The 22,791-nt window shown below is 40.2% G+C and overlaps 1 protein-coding gene across 2 annotated transcripts in view; it reads left to right on the top strand.

Moving 5' to 3' along the window:
* The window catches only part of LOC133139016 (E3 ubiquitin-protein ligase RAD18-like), a 52,882-nt gene that overhangs the window by 3,474 nt on the left and 26,617 nt on the right, over positions 1-22,791 (top strand). For both annotated transcript variants that reach the window (XM_061258254.1, XM_061258253.1), the window contains exons 5-9: positions 4,835-5,136; positions 5,933-6,032; positions 8,830-9,014; positions 16,215-16,285; positions 17,277-17,337. In XM_061258254.1, the coding sequence (XP_061114238.1) occupies positions 4,835-5,136; positions 5,933-6,032; positions 8,830-9,014; positions 16,215-16,285; positions 17,277-17,337 (719 nt within the window). The remainder of the gene's footprint in view (positions 1-4,834; positions 5,137-5,932; positions 6,033-8,829; positions 9,015-16,214; positions 16,286-17,276; positions 17,338-22,791) is intronic.

Genomic DNA, 22,791 nt, shown 5'->3' with positions numbered 1-22,791 from the left:
TTTAATAGTTTATTTCTGATTCATCTTTGATCTGGTGCTTTGTTTCTTTTCCAAAGACTTTTCACACTGCTATACATGATGTACTCTGTTTCTGTGCTCTCCTTCTTAATTCATTCTTGTGTCTTCTCATCCTACAGACTAGTTGTTTTTCAGCCATAGTTATCTGGTTGTCATGATAGTGTATGCCTCTGACTCCAGATGAGGCTAATCAAAAGCTAAAACCAAGACTAGACACTCCCTACTCTTATGTGTGAACAATCAATTCGAAAGGAAACACCCGGGCAAATGTTAACACCCATTAGTCATCTGTTATTTCATCTGCTTGTTTTTGCACAACTGGAAATAGGAGGACTTTCCGTAAAATTGTAAAACGTGTAAATACAATTAAATAGAAGTTGATTGTACGTTTGTCTCGTATTGATATTTTGATTTTGAGTATAATGCCTTGATTATATTGCAAAAATAACACATTTCACTCTACTTTTCCCATACATTTGGAAGGCACTCTAAATATAAATTCTGTCACGCAACTGAAACCGAAAGTTTAAATTAGTTCTCAGTAATTACAAAAATAATTATTGGAATATCCCAATACATAGCAGAATACTGGTGAATAGGTTTCAGAATTGTAAATGTATAGATGCCAAATTTTTAGTTCAGCACAGAAACTCAAATACAGGGAGTGCACACTTTTTTAACATGCATTTATTTAATAAGGAGAGGTGCCCTGTTTTTCCTGCTTGCTGTGACACTGGTTCTGGCAAAGGATTGTGGTTGAGATGAATAGGATCTGACTTTATTCCTTATCGGACTCGAGCTTTCCTCCTCAGCAGTATCGGACATTGCGCTTTCATTGCGGTTCACAATATGCAATTTATTGTGCCTCATAATTGCGGATTGACGTAGTGTGGAGGGCTTTGTGTGCCACGCTCATGTAATTTCCTGCAGTGGAATTATCCGACAGAAGTGCGGCATCAGTTCAGTGGTGAAGTGCTTCATCACAGAGCTGCAGGACTCAGCAAACATTTTGACAGAAGCTTTCCCTGACTTTCAATTCTCGCACATGAGCTTGGAGAGTTGTGCTCTGTTTTATAAATGCTTCACTCACTGAATGAGCTCAGCTTTCTCTACTAAAGCAAGTAAACCCATTCAAATTCTGACATCTGTATTTTAATGATCACGCTGGGGCTCCAGCGAGCCGTGCCCGGCAATCTTACCTTTTGCACTTCCTGTTGCAGTCCCACTGCTCATTGGTATGGGCCGCCCGGTCGGTAAGTCTTGGACGTGCTGACACTTGTGTGTGGCAGATGTCACCTCCCCGACCTCGCTCTTCAGCGAGGTCTGGAATAAGGACAGCCGGGATGCAATTAAAAGCGCAGCTTTAGGCCTGCTATCGACTTCCCCCCTCCCATCTGCTCGTCCCTTCACCGACCACCCGCTGGATGATCGATGAGTATGCCCTCTTTTACGGCTTCTTCTATTACCATTTAAATATGGCCGCTTACCACTGCAGCAGTCGGACCCACGATTAAGTAAAGAATGCATGCTCTTTTTAAGATTGATTATTTTTTATATTCTTAGCTGATGCCCTTATTCAGGACAATTAAATGCCTTGCATTTCTACACTATCAATGTGTACAGCTATACTTGTTTTGCCAAAGCACCTTATTTATCCTTTATACAGGTGAGTCCTGTTTCTTTTTCAAGGGAGGCCTTGCCAAGTAGTTCAGGTCATGTACTTCAAGGGTATGATAATAGTGTCCCACCTGAGGTGAACCTGCAAGCTCTGAGATGCAAGCCAAATTCAGTTAACATTATCCATATGTGACAGACGTATCTAGAAAAGCAATGGCTGGATTGGCATGAAATTTGCTGGGTACATTCATGTTCCCAAGAGGAAGAAACCTTTTTGTGACCCATGACCTTTCCACTAACGCCACCATCAGGCCATACTTTCAATTCATGATCAACATATCTCAAAAGTAATCACTGAAGATGAGACATTTGCTGTGCACATGCATGCGAGGGTAGTTTGTGGTGCCTTGGTTGAGATCCGCGCTCTACTGAGTGCAATCTTTCTTAAATCTTTCTTTTGTTAAATTCAGTTTGACAGCGATTTCCATTTCCTTTTTCTTATTTTTGTCTTGAGCACTACAAACCTTGTATGGTCTTTTAAAGTGTTCTCCAGACCTCAGCACTACTCCTGCGAGACATTTCTGAGATTTTGCATCTGTATGTGACTTGTAGCAGATCTTCATTTATACAGTATTTGCAATTTCATCACTTGCAATTTGTCACTGAAAGGGGGAAGGCTGTTTCTTCTCTCAGTAGTGCCATTTATGTTGACCATTCAGATATCTAATCGGCCAGTTTTGGTGAATTGCAATGAGATACCATGTAACATGTTTTTGTCAGTTATTTTTTAAAATGTATTTATTTTTTAAATTTTTCCAGGGACAGTGCACATTAATCAACATTTTCAGTTACGTCAATGTAAATGTGCCAGAGTTAGCTAATGTTGTCCTGAACCTCCATATCTTCGGATTGTGGGAGGAAACCCACGCAGACATGGGGAGAACATAAAAGCCCAGGCCGGTCTCAAACTGTAGTAGCCTTGTTCTGTGACCTTCTTGTTGTGAGACAACAGTGCGACCCACTGTGCCACCGTGCTGCTCTTATGACCGAGTGCCTGTAGCTTTTCAGAGGAATGATGAATTATGAACAGGTAGCAACTAGCAGGTGGTCATGATGCATTGCCTCATATGAATGACATTGTTGCTGCCGCAACAAGGCTACAGTCCTCAGCTGTCATTGGCAGGTTTGCTGTTATAGTGTAAACATTTAAACTTAGCCTAGGCTAATATTGGTTTATGGTATTTGGGCATGCCAGGTAGTGGGCCTGCTATCAGTTTAGTAGGACACTATTCAGATCTTATGCGCAAACAGACACAGGACTTGACTTCAGAGGTGTTTGCATGACTTTACAGCACATCTGGAAAGCATCCTGATTGGCCTGTGCAGTCATACCTTTGTTACACCAGTCCTGGAAAAAAAAAAAAAAAAAAGCTTTGAAAGAAAGTGTTATTCAGAAAAACTTTTCCCCACCAAGTGGCTTTAATTAAACACGTAAGTGCTGAATCGCCTAAACCGACAGACACTACAGCACAACAGTGCTGAAATCCCAACCCTCCTCCCCTCTCGCCTTGCTCTGTGTAGTTGCAGCTGTTAAATACCAAAATTGATTTGGATAAGTCTTCTGTTGTTCTCTGCTAGAGCACAGAATAATACATCATGTAGGAAAATAGATTGAACTGCCATGTGCATTTAAATCATTTTAGACTGCAGCATTCCTATACTTTAGCAGAGAGCCATACTCAGCGGTGGTAAGCATAATAAGCCTGTTCTGTCAGTGGGCAATGAATCATTGTTCTGTCCAAATGATTAACCGTATAAAATTTGTGAACTACAGTGATCTGCTGCATGGACCTGTTGTTTTAATCGCATGTAAGGTGATTCTCATTACTGATAGCTAAACCTTTCGTTCCTGTATTTTTCTAAAGCACTTGTGGATTTAGCCACAAACATTGTTTGATTCACATTAAACTTTAGGAGAAAAATTAAGGAGACTGGCATGTTTATTGCTTGTATTTGGTTCAGTTTTCAACTGAAGACCCCATTGCTATTTAAGTTGTGCGTTCTGCCCCCCAGTTCTTGGTATTAGTTCAGACCATATTATGAGCTATGAGGTGTTGGTGCATGTTCAAATGTGTAAATGTACATATTTATTATCTTATACATTTTTATATTTACTACTGTGACTGCCTGCAATGATTTGCTGTAAAGAAAATGGAACATGTTTGATTTTTTATGTAACAATGTCTGTTCTGCTCTCTCTCACAAGCATTGCCTGAGAACTTAACTGGTTGCATGTTCATACTTATTCATTCATGTTTATATTGGATTGTTTAGGGGCTCGCCTAACATGAACAGATGTAACATTTTTGTATTTAGGTCATACTTTGTGCTTCTGTGAATGTATATTCTCTGTCCGGTCATCCTCATTGTCTTCTGTACGGGTGCCTGTGTTTGTTCTTCTCTGTCTTTGTCTACCTGGCAATCTTTCCTCAACAAACCGCCTGTGACTGCAGCTTATCGGGAAATCTCTGCCTGTTTTTCATTCCATTTTTCCAGAACTGGGTAAATGCATGTGAAGCAAATCTGTGTTGCCTAACCTTTGTAGCTGGAACAAGCAGCCCTTACGAAAGCAGAGCAGCAGTGCCGTGGCCTCTACGTTCTGAGAGCGCTTCAGAAGGAGATGCACTCTCCCTGAAAGCAAACCATTTAGGATCTCACTTGGCAGTACTACTCATCACGGCAAAGGCTACTGTACTGTCATAATTGTTTTCTTTCTGTGCCGAGTTCTATGGTTCTAACTTCTGAATGTGCTCAATTTTCTTGTAGCTTTTGCAAATGCATTTTTTGTTGCTTTTTTATGCTTCATGACTGGCGTTGGCAATATCTTATTCAAAGTAAATTTTATATTTTTGAAGCTCTTGTCAGTGTGCTTCATTACTTTTCAAAGTGTCTGAGTGACAGAAAGGAGTGCTTTCTACAGATATTCCACTGGTAGTTAGAGCCCATTGCCATTGCAGAAGTTGCTGTGTTGCCGTGCTAATGTTTTATTTGAGCATTAACTCAAATAAATTGGTCTCTTGTTTTAAATAGTTTACTTTAATATTATCAGTCTATTTTACAGAAGGCAGAGCCAGCCTGCTGTTCACTTGCTTCTGCTTTTTCCTGGAACGATAATGTGCTGCACATGTTTTTGTTTAAGGTCTCAGTTGTCGCGGATTACTTCGCCAGCCATCTCCCCGAGGACCCCCCCCTCTGCAGTGAAGAAGGTGCCTGTGAGGAGAAATGGCACTCTCTTCAGTCACTTCCTGAAGAAGGAGCCCTCCCACTCTATCAAAGAGCCCAGTCCGCCAGCAGCTCACGAGGCCGGGTCACTCACGGCGGCGGTCGAACCGCACGCGGTCGACAGCAATGCGGGACGGCCTGGGACACCTGCCGCTGGGTCTTTGCAGCCTGACCCAGGTTCCCTTCCCGCATCGAGGGAAGAGAGTTCAGTCGTGAAAGGTGATCCTCCTCGCCCTCTACCCTGTTAGGACAGCAAATGAGATTCCGTGGGACAGAACACTTTGCTTACTTTGTGGAAATTCTTTTTACTTAGTATGGAAAAATGGAAGGCAATTATTGTAGGGGGTGTTGTCTTTCCGAAAGGTATTAAAAAAAAAAAAAAAAAAAAAAAAAAAGGCTCCCAGATTTGATTTATAATATTTTTTATCATTGTAAATACAGTACTTTCAAGGAAAAGAAAGAAGCCTAAATATTTGGTTAATTTTCATAATATGAGTAATAGATGTAGGATTAAGCAGGCAATTAGGAGGAGTAATGGAAACTATTAAAAATATTTAAAGTAGATACAGATCTGGGAGTTGATCTGTAAACACAGGACATACAGACCAACATATCATCAGAATGGCTGTGTCTGTTTATTTCTTTTTTATTTCCTTCCATATTATCTTCACCTTATTTGGTTATTTCCTTTATATTTGGGGTTCATTTCATTTCTCTGTGCACTGAATATGGCCAATAAATGTATTTTTTGCACTTCAGATTGCACCCTCTGTCCTTTCACACCCACTGTGGAAACCATCTGCTGTGCCGTGGACAGGGGACTGGTGCAAGTGCGGGATTCTGTCCCAGCCCAGCACTAAAACGCCTGATTCACTTCTTTAACCAACTGTGGTCTTGAATCAAGGGCTTGATTTTTTTGAATCGGGTGTATTAGCCCTGGGGGTAGGTAGGAAAGAAGTCCCCGATTTCCCTGGTTGCTATGACTACTGAAACGCTCTGCTGTGCTTGATTTCAGTGGAGTGTCCCGTGTGCTCGGTGGGAATTTCCCAGCAGTTCATCAACAAGCACCTGGACGGCTGTCTGCGCAGGAATGAGAAAGAGGAGCGCTTGAGGAGGTATGGCCGGGCTGCGCTGACCCTGCGACCGGCGGGCTGGAGGTCGGGGAGGTTGGGGAGTGTTTGAAGTTTTCCCAGCCCTGCCGCTCGGGGACGTGGAGAGCAGCGGAGCGTGACAGGCAGCCAGCGCCGCTCCGTCTCCGTCTGTGGGAAGCGGCGGGACGCACTCCGCAAGGAATTCCCATCCCGTGCGCTCCCGTCTCCGGCACAGCCCGCGACAATCCGCACAAAACAGGAAGAGCGCATTTGCAATGGAAATTTTTTGCCTGCCCGGGCTAATAAATCTCACCTTTTCTCAGGCTTATATCGGGCTTCTAACAACAGGCAGGACATCGTATACCAGTTCAGAGCCTTCAGTTAGGATCTGTGCTATAGCGTGCGCATACATTTGTCTAGGTATGGTGTAATGGTGAGGATACTGAGGTGGCAGTTTTTTATGTGACGTGAGGGCCTTAAGTCACCCTTGAATGGATTGTGTAGAAGTACAGCAATATCTATAGAATTCTGTATATTTGGACTAAGTGAGAAGGATTCAATTTTGGACCGGAAATAAATAGTATATCAGCTCCCAATTAAAAACGTTAATTGTTCATAAAGATTCAGCAACATGAATGTTAGTTCAGTTTTGCAAACAGCGTAGAAGAAACTTCAACTGTTTTGTTATATTATTAGTACTTTAAGTAGGTTTGGATGGATTGGACTTTTATTTAATCTGAGATTAATATTCCAACATGGATTAATATTTAGTCAATCTATTCAGATTAATATCTATTTCAGTGACACTAATGTATTGTGTATTCTGTGTAACATCAGAAGCAGAAACTAAATCTTCAGCATTGTGCAGACTACATTGAAATTTTTTTATTTTTTTCATTGGTCCCTTCCTCCTCGTAATTCAACATTTTAAAGGAAACCAAGAGACATTTAAACTGGCTGGAAACTAAACGTTATAAGCCAAACTGAATGATATCAAATCTGTGAGGAAATGAGGAACGAGTTTGGAGTTTTGTATCTTGTATTTATCCATGTTTACCCATGTATATGTACTGTGTACAGCTTGAATGTAACTGCACCTTCTTTTGACCTTGATCACGCACCCTCCGAGACGAGCATGTGGCTCCAGTTTCGCTGCAGAGTCTAATTGTGTGTGTCACCTCCACTTGTGCATAATTGGTTACGATTTGTGTGAACCGAGCTCCGGTTGGCTTGCTGTTTGACAGGCCGTTCATTGGCAGTGGCCCATGCAAGGTAATTAATTTGCTGTTGCTAAATTGAGGACAGCCACAAACACCCATTTAGCTGCCTGCTAAATATTACTCCTGAAAAGCTACAGGCTTTAATATCACTTGTAACATCACAAAACGGTACTGATCAATTATAAAATTATTACTCGCTTTCAACCACTGACAACCACTACCAACCCAGGATTACGCTAAGCTAACGGTAGCATTTTGACAGGAAGATGATTCACTGTAGTGAGTGAAGCCACCTGAAATGTGTCAACGGCATCCTGTGCAAAGAGACCGTCTGTGCTGTCGCTATGACAGCTGAGGTGAGAGGTGTCCTGGGTCTGACCCATCATCGCTCATAAGGCCCAGCCTCTCCACACTCAGGATGGGTGAATGCATTGGTGAAATGCATTATGCTCTGCATAATGCTGAGGTGAATCTGAATTGTGCAGAGTCCCTCTTAAATAAGGTCTGCAGTCAGATATTCCTTTTTCTTTTCATGCCTGAGCACTCCCCCAAAACGTGGCATCAAGTGGTGACATTTGCACAGAATAGTTGGAGTTCTTTTTTCTCTTCCTTCAGGCCTCCTGTGTTCTACTTTGGCTGGTTGATTTGTGCAACCAAATGTTTTCATTTTGATTCAGATTTTTCTTCTGCTTGTGGGACAATAATTTATTTGTAGATCTATTTCATTTGAGGACTTAAACATAAGGCAGGATTCCTTTATGGGTGGTACAAAATTGGAAAGTGCACAAGTTGAAAAAGACTTGGAGGTAAAAGTTCACAAAAGCCTTTCAGGTTCTAGTCGATGTGCGGTAGAAAAGAAAAGAAAAAAAGAAAAAAAAGGCCAACAGGATGCTAGGATACATAGGCAAGAGTATTGAGTATAAGTCTAAGAAAGTTATGCTCACCTTATACAATACTCTTGTTAGAGAGTACTATGTGCAGTTCTGGGGACCACACTATAAGAAAGATATGGCGGCACTGGAAAAGGTTCAGAGAAGAGCAGCCAGATTGACTACATGTATATAAGATAAGAGTTATGAGGATAGGCTTAAGATGCTTAACCCCTTAAAGGAAAACACCAACATTTCTGGAAATATACCCTTTTTCCGACTTACCCAGACTTCGAGATAAGCCTGTTAGGCTTCAAGTCTTTATGCTAAGCTATCAAGTCAGTGGCCTACCTCCTCCAAAGTGAATAAATACTCCTTACAGCAACTCAAAGCTGTCTTATTTACACAAGGTATCATGTGTATTTGAAATACACGTGCAGGAAAAAAAAATGTAAAAAGGAGAGACATTGTTTTTGGAGAAGTTCTATTTTTAACAGGGTGCGCGGATCACTGCGCTCAACCAGTAGGAGATGGAAGAGGATACATGTGTTTAGCGGTTATATTTCCAAATTTATTTAGTTATTGTGATCAATTGCAAAAATGTGTTTTGGTGCCTTAAAACATCTGTTTTCTGAAATTAGAGCCACATAGTTAAATCCATTGCCCAGTCTTGTATAAGATTAATGTATGCTTCAGTCAAATTAAGATTGGTGAACTGTCCTTTTTTCATAGTCCCCCTGGGAAGAGGAAGCCTTTGACCAAGGTAGTGTACTCCCTGCTGTCTCAGCAACAGCTGAAGAGGAGGCTGAAGGATTTCCACCTCTCTACCCAGGGCTCCTGGGACCAGCTGGTCAGGAGGCACCAGGACTTCGTGCAGATGTACAATGCAGAGTGTGACTCCTTGAATCCAAAATCAGGTATGTGGCCCTTCATTACTGTAGTGTCACAAACAGGACTGAGTACTGGTGGATCGTGAGGCTGGATTGTGCGATGACGTGCAAAAAAGTATGTTCTTGCTTACATTACATGTGTTATTTAGCTGACACTTATAGTGTCAACTTATCAACTTATAGTTGATTTGATTAAGCAGGGGCTGGTGCAATGTGGGGTTAAGGGCCTTGCTCAAGGGCCCAACAGCTGCATGTATCTTATCTTGAACCACCAACCTTTTGGGTCCCAGTCATGTACCTAAGTTACCGTTTTTCCATACTTGACAGGCTGAAGTCAATATTTCTCTAAAAATGTAGTGAAGTGGTCAGAGGTCTGACATTTTGTAGTTGTAGTTATGTAGTTTTATTCTCTGAAAAGGCTGATGTTCTTTGGTGAATCTCTCATGGGTACTAAGCAGTTCAGATCCACCTCAATCACTGTCCACTTCATTTCTGCTACATCTACCATGTGTGTGCAGCATTGAATACGACCCTAGTCTCGCCAGATGCTTTCCACTGCCCTGTCCCAGACTGAGGAAAGCGTGAGCACTGAAATTAATTTAGGCCAAACCACAAGGATACTCTCCAGAGGAGCTTTTTGGCATGTGGAAGCTCAATCGATCCTCACGTTCCCAGTCTCAGAGAAAATGAAATGCACGCATCTGCTGTTGTGCTAGAAATTCACCGGGGATTTCCTGTGCTCTTTTTGTTTATTTAAGCTTCATTTTACCAGGAACGTCCCAAATGTGGTAGAGCAATCTCTTTTTCAAGGGAGACCTGGCCAAGAGGGCAACAAAATGTAAAAACGAGGGGTCTCATGAGTTGTGAAATGACATAATTGATATATTTTTTCGGCCTATTTAAAATGTTCTTTCTGCAGCAAGTTGGGCTTATGGATACAGGTAAAAAAAATAAAAAGAACCTGTACCCCCCCCTGCTTTGTTCATTTATCCCCCAGGTGAGGATTGAAATCGACCCTCTTCCCCCGTCCATGTAGGGGAAAGCGGTTTCAAGTAAGATGTAGAATCACCCCTGGCGATGCGTTTTAACACCCAAGGTCACAATCAACGTTCCCTGAGGTTTCATGGGCATCGATATTCTGGGCATGAAACTGTAGAGAGGACTGGGAAGGATTTTTTCAAAAAAGGAAAGCATTTCGGTTGCAGCTGGCTGCAAACCGTTTCCCAAAGGCCCCCAATTGCTAGGATTTGTGAGCTCTTATTGATGTATCAATATGGTGATCTAATTGAGCTTGTTGTACACCTCTGTGAGTGCACATGTAGGCCCTGGCCATTATGAGTACAATCAGCAGTACATTCAGGTTTTGGACCTACAGTCTTCTTCTCCCAGCTCAGGCCACCCCGTAGGTCCTATTCAGTGTGAATGGTCCAATGTAATTCCATTTCACAATCTATTTTTCCAGCCGTGAGTAATACCACAGAGCAGTGCATCGGAAAAGCTGTCTGCTGACTTTCTGCCATTTTATTTATCGAGTTGTACATCAGGGCTTTCAAATCACAAAGCACTTTCCTTAAAATTGAACAAAAGCGCAGCCTTTTTTATTTTTTATTTTTTTTTACATCCTTATGTCTGCTTTGATCATTTTTCAATTTCATTATTGTACCATTGTTTTTTTAAATTGTAGCTTTGGAGTGTTACTATACATTTGGCTGCATGATTGTGGTGGTACACTTTAGTATGTACTTGGTGAATTAAGTTATCATAAGTATGTGCTGGGGATGGCAGTTTTTATTTAATGAAATAGTGTAATTTACAGCACTATTTTTTGCGCAAAGAAGATCATGCACACAACTTCACATGGGTACCAAAATTATTTTAGATTACCAAGTCATCTTAACTTAAGTTCTTATGTGCATTTAGTGTGATTTTCCCAAAACAAGATTGCAAATGGAGTTTTAGTTTTTTAATTTAATTTCTTTCTTTTTTTTAAATATTAATATACCTCGGCAAGGTCTCGGGCAGACAATATAAATGGTATTTGAGGTGGAGGAAATTGGCTCCTATCTGAAGATCATCATCCTGGAAATGAGCACTGAAGATGAGATTGGATTGAGAACAGACCATAATGCCCGAGTTCTCCTGAAGCAATCCATGATCTCTATTCCTGGACAATTACGATGGTGAACTGTTTAATGAAAGTACTGCTGAGTGGCACTCAAACCCCAGGAACACAAGGCTATTTCTCCTGTGAGTGCTTTTTAGGGCTGGCAAAAAGTTTATGTTCCAAAAAAATTTGAATATTTATGAATGAATGAATGTATAGTGCACCTTAGAGTACATCCTAATGCACAATCAAAAAAAAAATCAACCCTGATCGCCTCTGCCCCAATAGAATAAAACTGGGTCATTCACATGCAGGACGTGATATTTCAAATGCATGTTTGATTTTCAGCACACATTTAGGATATTAAAACTGTTAATTTTTAACAAAAAACATGAAAAAATGTTTTTCCCCTTTATTTGAGGAACATTTGAATTTGACAGCCATAGTGCTTATGGAGAGTAAGACCTGTATCTGGATTCCATACATACTTCAGCTCATATTTACTGAATTAACCAGATCAATTATGTGATCTGACATTTTAGCTAGATTCATGGATAGTCTCATAAATGGCAGTTGAAGACTGCTTGTGTTTCCAGATTATACGTTTTACTGTGGTCTGTTAATGAACTGTCGATGGAGTATACAGCAATAGCAGTAATTAGCCAATTGAACCAGGCTAATTGGTGGAAACGAGAACCAGATACCGATACAGCCCTCTAGCAACAGCTTTCCCCACTGCTGTTTTAGGCCTGCTGAGATTATTTTTTCAGTCTTTATTTTACCAGGCACTCTCTTGAGTTTGAGAACCTTTTCAGGAGAGACTTGGGTAGAAGTTCAGTAAGGAAATGCCTTATATGTCAGCTGGTACACAGGCCAGTCGCGAGACAAAATGACATGGAGACACCAATATTTTATCAACAATATTTTTGTCTGCTGAGGTTGGATAATGATGCCAATTGCTGTGATAGACGTGTGCTGGTGTTCCATGTTCCAGTAATGCAAAGTGTCCCATGGTGCATTGTAAATATAGGATCATTTCCCCATCTCTGTTCTTGGGGCCCTTGGGAACAACTAAAGATAACAAAAACTGTGAGCACACAGTATCACTCGGAGATATTTTTACAGAGGAACAAAGATAAAAGAATAGGTCAATATTGGCTTTCTACAGAAAAATATACCAGATAACAATCCCTCAGCAGAAAGGTTTTTCAGCATCAGCTGTCTGACTCCAATTCATTGCAAATTCATTCATTTAGTTGAAAACGCTTACTCTTCTTGTTTTTTTTGTGCCTATAACACACTGGAGAGCTTAGTAGATGGTTTGGAATTTGACTCAAGGGCTGTGTTTCTCTTCCTGACCGTCAGCTTGTGAAAGGGAAGGGAATCGCTGGAGAGTATTTTCCTCCAGTGTGGAAAATGGGAGCTCGGGGACCTGTGGGGATGTTTCTGCTGATCTTTTTGTAATTGAAGAACTGTCAGATCACTTTTCCAAATTATTTGTTGTTTGCGTCAAGAGTTTTCTGAGGGCATGGTCCTCTATGTTACGTAACCAAGTTGTCAGTTGTGTTTGTGGAAAGGGAGATGTCCAGCAGGCATGAAGCATAGTCCTTTCGTTTGACACCTCAGGTGTCAGAATTTTGGAATGTTGCACCTTCTGTTAAGCATTTTCTCTTTTCTAAGAACGCCCAGGGGTTTGTCAGTAGGAGTACATTTGACAACTGCGTCTGGGAATCTTAGAACAACAGTGACTCAGTTTCTTCAGTTAGTGGAAAAGTCTTCATTTCAAAAGTGAGTGCAGCCATTATATAAAACAAATTTGTAAGGAAAGAAAGGCCACTGCTGAATTTAGATACTACTACTGCCCAAGCAGCACACTAAATATTTACTCATATTTTTTATATAGTTGGAAACTAATGTGGAGATGGTCTTACCTGAACGTTTCATAGGCACTGTGAGTGGATAGTTTGATGTGCAAATTATATTATGGCATTACCAGTGAAATGTCCTCTGGTACGGTTCAAAACTGTTTTACTTTTTCCAGGACTTTTCTTTGGCCATACATCCATTAGAGTGCAAATTCCAGCTTTGGCCTTATTGGCCTTGTTAAAATAACTGCCTGCAAGTCCGTGTGTGCCTTGCCTTATATGTAGGGCCACCAGTTAGTCTCCCTGTGTTTTCCCACATTGTACTTCAGTCCTCCGCTAGCTAGAGGCCTCTTTGTCAAGTCCCTTCTCAAACAATTATCCCATTTGTGCCACCTCAGTAATCTAAGATGATTAAGAAATTGCCACTAATTAAGTACATGATGATTGACAGGGATGTTTACAAGTGACGCTCGTGTTATTTTTGATTAATTGCTACCATGGACGTGCTGCTTTTAAATATAGGTTAGGTTAGGATAGGTTTTCTGCAAAAGGCCCACATTAAAAATGACAGCAGTTATGTAACAGTTAACATTTAAGAGACCGGATTGAAGTGGTATCTGGTGTCTTAATACGGGACCTGCAGCCACACTGACCCATTTTGGATAAGATTGGATGCCCTTGCTTTATATGGATGCATTTTTCTTTTTACCTCTGATTTATTTTTATGTTAATTTTCCTTACTGACTGTCCCCATATTAGATCGATCAATTGAAAAAAAAAATTCTGTCTCATTTAGAAACTCAGTTGTACAATTCAGTCACTTGACTGTGCGGTTGGAGTGCCTATGAGGACACCTGAAGGATAGCTATTGAAACACTAGTTTAAATCCCTGCAGGTCACAGGGTGGTGACAAACTGGTGGCCCTACTTTATAATCGATATGGCTGTGGTGCCTTCGGAGGGAATACATGCTCATTCTTTCCGCTCCATGTCAAGATGTAGCTGTTGTAAGATGCACATGGCAGCCTTGTGCACCCCCCCCCCCCCCAAATGCTTTTGTGTTATGCACTGAAGCTTTCATATAAACTGTATGCCTGCTTTGTATAGCTCCATTGACCTACAATAGCAGGAAAGTGTCTGTGAGAAACCCTGTGAAGCTTTCAATACCATGTTTAATTATTTAAATTCAAAATTTTGTTAATAAGCTACATGGCTATATTTAGTAAAGTCTGGTCATACATTCATTCATTTACATTTACATTTGAGTCATTTAGCAGACACTTTTAATCCAGCGGTTTACTTAACCTAAACTCTTGGACAATCGTGGATTCCATTTTCTTCCGGGTTCTAATGTTGATTATGTGACATTTTACAATTAAATAAATTTCCGTTGTTGATAGGTGACTATATACTGAGAATATCTGTTTATTTTTGTTACTGAAAAGATGAAGATGTGTAAAACCATTGAAATGAACCTTTGCCAAATTGGGTGTTGTTTTCACCCCACCCGCTGAACGTGTTCATAATGTATGGGGAGCAGTCACTCCAGTGTTTGATTAAAAGCTCTCTAAAACGATTTGCTTCATGCTGTTGATGTGTGGTTTTCATCCCTCGCACAGCAAGGCATTTGCTAGAGTCAGCGGCACATACCTATGCTGTGATTTGCTCATTTAGAAGTGCCACTGAAAACTTAAGATTTAAATTTTCCAAAGTGCCACTTTTCCATTACATTAGACTGTGAAAAAGTTCTCCACATTACTTGGTTTCTCTGAAATCTCAGTACAGCAGCTTTATTTATATAGTGATTATGACTCCACCATTTTCCCTTTAGAGTTAAATGAAGCAAAGCCTGCTCTCCTTCAAAGCTGAAACAAACCCTTTGTGATTATCTTTTTGAAAATAAAATTGTATCTTCTGTGCTTCAGGAATAAGTCAAGACAGCAGTTTACTATTCTCTGAATGCCTTTTGAATGCCTCTCACTGAATGCCTTTTGGCACATTAGCATGAAGCTTAGAGAATTGTTTTCTCAATTTAGTTTTATCGTTGGTTTAAGAAGTAATGGCATTCCGCATAGTGAAGCTCTGGATTTGGAGCGCTGGCCAGTGAGCACGGTCATAGAGAATCTGATATCATCATACTAAACTAGCTAGAGGGTGAAGGCTTCCAACCTCAGTGATCCTCTGCTGAAATTATTTGTGAGCATCATCTCCAATTTTGATGTCATTTTGAATTAAACCACACTTTGGCAGTGTCTTCTGCATGGTTTCTAGTTTGATTCTTGGGGTTTTTAAAGCTTCTTAAGACAACTGCGATAGCCTTGCATGGCTGTCTTTGTCTCTGCCAGTGTCTTCCTCTGACAGCTGTGAGCTACTGAAACACCCCATAGCCGCTAATTAGCTTGACCCCTCCAACAATTACTTGTATAATTCTTCTGAATGAAAATTGCCGATATGCTAAAGCGAACAGCAACTGAGAATTTTTGAACAAGAGGCTTTAATTGAAGAGAAGCATTTGTCTGCTTTCCAGTGGTGCAGTCTGAATGTAGCCAACAGAGGTGAATCGAGTAAATTAGCTTAACGAAATTAGAAGTGCTTGAAATACCAGGGGGAAAAAAAATGCAGTTTTAGAATTACTTTCACTAAAAAGGCTTTCATTTTAAAGCCATTAGATTTGGAAACAACTGGCGCTAATTGAATGCTGTTATTGGCAAAACTATTCATGTCTGACTGGCCATTACTTGGTGCAAAGAAAAATTGGTAAAGGTACTTTTTGGAACATAAAGGTGAATATGCATCATGTGCTGTATATTTAAATGCATTCGATTTTGTTGCGAAGATGGGTATCAAAACATTCCATGGTATCCATTGTGACTGTTGATTGTTTAGTTTTTTTGTATATGAAAAGCAAATGGAGAAAAATCCTCTAAGTGGGAGTCCGATGTGAATAACATTTCTTTTCACTTTCTGAATAAAGGCTTGGAGGCAGCTCTTAGCTATGTTTGTCATAATTTCAGCTGAAAGATCATTTACACTGATATTTGGCATTTGTAAAGAATACCAAGATAAATGAAAATATTCTCACATACTGAGGTTGAAGTAATTACAGTTTTGTAATACGAGTTGATAATATTCTGGAAAATTGTTTCCTTTGTGTGTTTTGTAGACTTCCCTGCCAGATTGCTCATCTGTCAAAAAAAAAAAATTATTTATAGTTATACATAAGGATTGTTTGTTGTGTTTTTTTTCTTTCTTCCATTAGCACAAGACATTGCAAAAGAGATTGAGAAGAATGAGAAGGCACGCGTTCAAGCCCAGACTAAATCCAAATGCGTATGTACTCTTTATATATTTGTCGTTTACAGCACTTTGAAATGCACAGTGTGCCTCACACCCTTGATAAAGTTGAGCAAAAAAGGCAGTGTAAAATCAACAATGCAGGCGAGAGGCTATCATGGAGAACATTATTTTATTCTAATACATTATGCTGAGAAAACAAGATGCCCGCACACAGTTGGATGATTTGAGAGGCAAAAATAAATCAGAGAGTTACCTAAACAGTTTTTATGGATCATTCTTAATCGTGACAATTTCCATGATGACATTCTTTGCTGTGTTGGAGGACAGTGGCCACAGCAACCGGTAGCAACCCGTTCATTTTAGTTGTCGAACACAGGGGTCAAACTAGGCCTCGATAAGATGGAATCCGTTAAAAATGATTATGATGGTGCCCTGTCATATATGGGTGGATGGTTTACCAGTAACAGAAGAAATCAAAGATCTAATGGGTGAACTCCATACCAGTTGTATAGAGGTTGACCCCCAGCATAGCAGATGAGTCAAGGTGACATGATTTTTGACGTGTATTAAGAACAATCAATTGAGGGTAATCTCAATAGGAGCTCTCAAACATTATCATCTGATGTTGACACAAATATTTGATTGGAAATTTGTGTTATGGTCAGATATGCATGAATAAAAAAATTGTATGCAAAATAAATGGATTGTTTAAGAAACATACTGTATTATTTTGTTGAAATCCTGAACTGAAATCCTGAAGTTTATGTCTTACATTAATAATGTCTACAGTAAGCTAGTGTTATTAGAATTATATTGCAGTAATCAGATACTGCCTTGAAGTGAAGAGGAGCTAGCTGTGACAATTCAATCACCAATTAATGTTAACCTACTGACATGTACTAGTTACATATTGATGGTGAGATACAGTATGCAACTACTTTCTATGATCAAATGAATTCTAATAACTATAACAGTGTTTCAGATAAATGTTTTCATGATTGAATTTAGTGCGTTCCCATTTCAGATGCCCTTAGTTTCAAAAGGCCAAACGGATGAAGAAATCGAAGAAGTACATTCAAATTACAGTGAGTATACATTCTTTCTTCTTATATTCTTCTTGTATTATAGTAATATGTTTGTACAGATGCACATGAGCATTGCTGTAAGATGTATTAAATACATATGGGGCCAACAATGACATCCATACAGAACCGCCAGCAAGATGACGATTATCCCTGCGTGTGTTTCCTCGGTTTCCTCCCCAATCCAAAGACATGCACGTTAGGCAACTTGCGGGGGGGCATTGTGTACATGTGTGCTCAGTCATCCTACCCTGTATTAATCAAAATATACAGAGTCTGGCCGGCAGTTCAAACTTGGTTTTGGTTATGATGAGTATTGGGGGAACCCAGATACAGATTGAAAAACTTCTGAAGATCATAAAATGGACTTAAGGGACCCTAGGGTACATTTACAACTGAGGGAGCCAAACATTGAGACCAGTGATCACTTGTAAAGGAGGGGGAAGACTGAGACAGAGGCTGAGCATTAGAGGACTGCTGGGCCTAGAATCTTGTGCATAGAATTTTGTAAAATGTGCCTGTACATATTGAGCAGTGTATCCTCACTTGGGGTTCCCAGAGTAAAATTCCCCCTGAAAGTCACATCACAGAAGCTAGTGCTGCTCTATCTTTTCAGTGTGTCTTTAATATTAAAATTTGCCCAATACAGTAGATGCAATATGCTCCTCTTTCCATGACTTTTCCTAAAATCTGTATGGAATTGAAATTCCCATTAGATATTTGACAGTGTGATCTTGCCTATCGCACAATATGGCTGTGAAGCATGGAGTCCAGTCAGTAAACTCGGGTACACGATATGGGATAAACGACCAACAGAGACCTAATTCTGTAGAAATAACCTATACTGGATATCCCCCCCAAAAAACCCCAAAAATTCAAGCAGGGCAGAATTGCAACAAGTCTCCTGCAGCTGGTTATGAAATTACCAACCTTCCGGTCGAGACAGAGATGCAGTTTTTCCTTCAATATTAAAAATTTAAAATAACCAGAGAAAATTCTTTAACCCTCTTAAGCCACATTACGTAAGCAATATCCAAGCACTCCATGAAGGATAAGAGTTTCATGTCCATGTTGTGCTCATTATGCTATATTGCAAACAATTACTTAGAGGTAACAACATAAAATGAAAGACTAGGGTGAATCAATGGGCTACACTAATCATTTGGTAAAGCCAAATATGCATTGTTTTAATAGGTTTAAGGAAAAATATGATCAGACTGAAACAAGTGTTGAACAACTTAATCAGGAGCCTATTAATTAGTTTTATTTAATCAGTTCATTGTGTTACCCTTCTTATTTAATTGTTTGCAATATTGCACAATAAGCACAGCATAGGATTCGTATTCTTTCTGACATATGTCTTAAGAGGGTAAATAATCCAAGTAACCCTAACAGCCTTTTAAAATTCAGGGATTGCAACTTTGTTTGGAACAAAAACTAGCATAAACAGGACCAAGGTTGGGAACCACTGTCCTAATCTAACCCAAACACTCACTATAAGGTTTTATTAGCTTATTTTTTTCCTTTTGATCATTTTGTTTTATTAATCTTCGTTTCTGAATTCCTTTGACATGTCTTATTGTTATTCTTAATGTAGCATATACACTCACTGAGCACTTTATTACACCTACTTATTCATGTGATTATCTAATCAGCCAATTTTGTGGCAGCAGTGCAATGCATACAATCATGTAGCTACAGATCAGGAGCTTCAGTTAATGTTCACATCAACCATCAGAATGGGGGAAAATGTGATCTAAGTGACTTTGACTATGGAATGATTTTTTGTGGCACACAGGGTGGCATGAGTATCTCAGAAACTCTCCTGGGATTTTCACAGACACTAGTCTCTAGAATTTGCAAACAATGGTGCAAAAAACAAAAATAATATCCAGTGAGCAGCAGTTCTGCAGACAGAAACGCCTTGTTATTGACAGACATCAGAGGAGAAGGGCCAGACTGGCCAAAGCTGACAGGAAGGTGACAAAAACGCAAATAACCACACATTACAACAGTGGTATGCAGAAGAGCATCTCTGATCTCTGAAGTGGATAGGCTACAGCAGTAGAAGTCTTTGGTGTTTGGATAGTTAACTTTGGTCACTTTTGCTCTGTTTGTTTGTTCAGAAAAAATAAATAAATAAATAAATTGGCCCTTGTCCTTATCTTTGTTGTACAGGTAGCAGTTGAAATTGTACTTCCCTCTAGGGTCTTTCAGCGAACTTAACCCTGGTTATGGGTATGCACTTTGTTGTACGTCGCTCTGGATAAGAGCGTCTGCCAAGTGCCAATAATGTAATGTAATGTAAAAGTCTAAAAGAAGTCTAGTAAAAAGTGCTCAGTGAGTGTATGTAGTGATATAGGACGGCGAGTTCAAACACCAGACAAACATATTAGGAAACGATCTTTACCCTTCCCCCTCACGGTTTATAGCAAAACATTATTAACCAAAATAAGGACATAGATTCGTATAAAGCCAAAACACAGCAAAAGCATTTCAGCTGCACATAACTTTTCCAGCCAAGTTGCTTTATTTTGACGTTCAGTGTCAGACACAACAACTTTGACGCTCTCTATGTGCACCATGGAGATTGGAGAAGAGCATATGTCTAGCACCCGGTTGATTTGTGAGCACAACCAACGTACGTGTGCAACTAGATTTCGCTGAAACTGCTCAAGGCCCCCTCCGCTGGATCGAGCACCATAAGACACTACTGGTACAGTAGATTTAGAAATGTTTTGTATACTTTCGGTGGAGCACCAATAAATAGATTACCTAAGTGACAGAAATCGCGATCAGAGAGATAATCATTGTAACAGGAAAATCTGTCTCGTGTTAACTTCAGCCAATTCCGTGATAAATTCTGAACGAATTCAAAATGTTAGCAAGCTAGTAATAACGTGGTACTTGCCTAAACTTGCCTTCTTGCATGTTGTGGAAGTGACTTCAGATGCACAAGTAGCGTCTGCCGCTTGAGGTAGTCTGCGTAGTGCTGCCAAACTACAAAACAGTGTACACTCCCCCATTCTAGTAAAAGTCCTTGCCGTATGCATTGTACATAAATTAATCCCACTTGGCTCTTCTACAGTAAACCTGCTTTTGAACATTATTGCTTGTTTTATTTCACTTTTTATACGACCTAGCTACTAGCCAACTAGCTAGCTACTTACTAACTTGCGAGAGGGGACAATGTTGTATTCACTTGTTTATGACTTTCCACGCTCAAATTCCGTGGGAGTTCTGCGTCCGCGGATTCCGTGCGGGCCTACTCATAGTCTTATGATTCCATGAGTGCAATGAAGATGTACACTGATGTGAGAGGTAGAGTTTGCTGTGCTATTAAAACAATGGTCAGGTACTTCTTCTGAGGTGGAGGTGGGGCTCCAGTTCACTGTGCCGATTCAAGCCAGCTCAAGCTATAGCATACCCCAGGCTAAAACGTGCGGCAGACTGTCATTGTATTCCTTTTCTAGAAGCTTTCGGGGCAGAATGTCTGGAGATGAGAGAAGGAGCACAGAGTGGTGTAAGATGACACTAATGATGGCCTTCAAAAATGGTTTAGGGCTGCCACATGAGTCATAGGAGTGGCTCGACATTTATTGTCGGGTTGCTGCAGTTTGCTTAGAGATTTTGAATAGTTTGGAATAGTTACATTACATTACATTACATTACATGGCATTTAGCAGACGCTCTTATCCAGAGCGATGTACAACGAATTGCAGATCAAACACAAGTATAAGTGCGCAGAGGACCTGAGAGGACAGTACAGTTCCAAGTCCTAGTGTAAACATACAGATAATCAGAACCCTTGAAGAGAACAATCAACTTCCAAACTAGCATACCACAGTTGGCAGCTAGAATACCCTGAGTACAGCAATACAACAGCCAATAAAAACAACAATATCTATACAAGTAACAATATCTATACAATCTATACATAAGTGCCATTACAGTCTAAGGCTAATCATGGTGGTGAGTTAGGGAGGGAAAGGTGTAGCCTGAAGAGATCAGTCTTCAGTCTGCGCTTGAAGTTACCAGTGATGCAGCTTCCAAGAAATGGGTGTGTGTATGCATTCGTACCTTAGGGTTGCGTTCTATATTGGTACTAAGCAACAGTACTGTGGTACCATCATGTTAAAATTCCAGCATTTTGCAAAATTTGATAGTTTATGAAAAACGTGCCTGACATTGCTTTTTATTGTTGCTAAATGATTGCTATGCATTGTAAAATAAATTTTGTGGCTTTAACAATTGAAGGCAGCATTGACGTAGTGGGCATGCCCAGTGGCCTGCAAGTAGGTATGAAAGGAATGTTACGGGGAGAAAAATATGCCCTCATTTGCTAGTCAAACTGAGGATTAGTAGTTTTGGATGTTTGGGGAAGCTGCTAATGCCAGGTGTCTAGCTAGACTAGTTGTACTTCAATTTAACCATAGTTATCCTTTTGGCTATCCTGCCGTAGTTTTGTTATCCTGCCATTTATGCCAGATTCTGACCTCTACCTTCTGCAATTTGCAGCAGTAATCGAGATTTAAACAGTCGTACCACAAAGTGAAATAATGTCTGCATGCTGTATATATTGAGTGTCATCCACATGATTATCACTGTTTGCAGGAGCAGGCTATTGTGTTAATGAGCCCATGTGCCTAAGAAAGTGGATATGTGTGCAGGTTTTTGTTTCTGTTTTGTTTTTTAGATGTGACTTTGTTGTACGTTGTACGTTGCTCTGGATACTCTGGATAAGAGCGTCTGCTAAATGCCAGTAATGTAATGTAAAATATCATCAGGTGGATGAGCACTACCTGGTTAGCCTGGTTCAGCCCTGATTTAGCTTTTAATTGCTGTCCAAATAGCTGAAAATGTTAAGTAAGTCAGGTCTGCTGAACCTTCCTGGAAATAGTAGATACATATCAGACATTTTTGAAATCCTCTCTGAGTTGTGGGTTTGGAGACATTATGTGCTTCCCGGGATAAATTACTGTACCGACAAGCTAGACCAAGACCCTCTCTCAGGCAGAACATACCTTCAGTGTAATGTCAGCTTAAAAATCCTGATTATAAAACAAAATCAGAGAACCTATTCAAACTTAATCTTCCTAAATGGGGCTCTGCACGTGTTGCTGGAAATCGAAAAAGGCGTGAAAAGACGAGGGCGTTCTGTAAATAGCACGGTTGAGATCTAACTTTGGAGGAGACGCTGAATTATTTATGCACAGCAGACACGATGGCTCTATAAATAGATGTCACTGATGTGATCATTTCTTATTAATCACTGGAGGCTGAGTCACTGTCCTCCAGTCTGTGCAAGCGGGTCGCCCCACATGAGCTAGGCTGAGGGAGAGAAATTTGAATTGAAGGAGAAGAGGTCTCTGGCAGGTGGTCGTAAATCATCTCTTAAAACATTTCTGAAGTGCTCGCTGAGTGAAAATGACTTTCTTTAGGCCGAAATGGAAGGAG

The sequence above is a fragment of the Conger conger genome, chromosome 10 (assembly GCF_963514075.1).
Source record: "Conger conger chromosome 10, fConCon1.1, whole genome shotgun sequence".
In the NCBI taxonomy this organism is placed as follows: domain Eukaryota; kingdom Metazoa; phylum Chordata; class Actinopteri; order Anguilliformes; family Congridae; genus Conger; species Conger conger.
The sequence above is the reverse complement of the archived record's forward strand: the minus strand, read 5'-3'. Positions and strand labels throughout refer to the sequence as shown.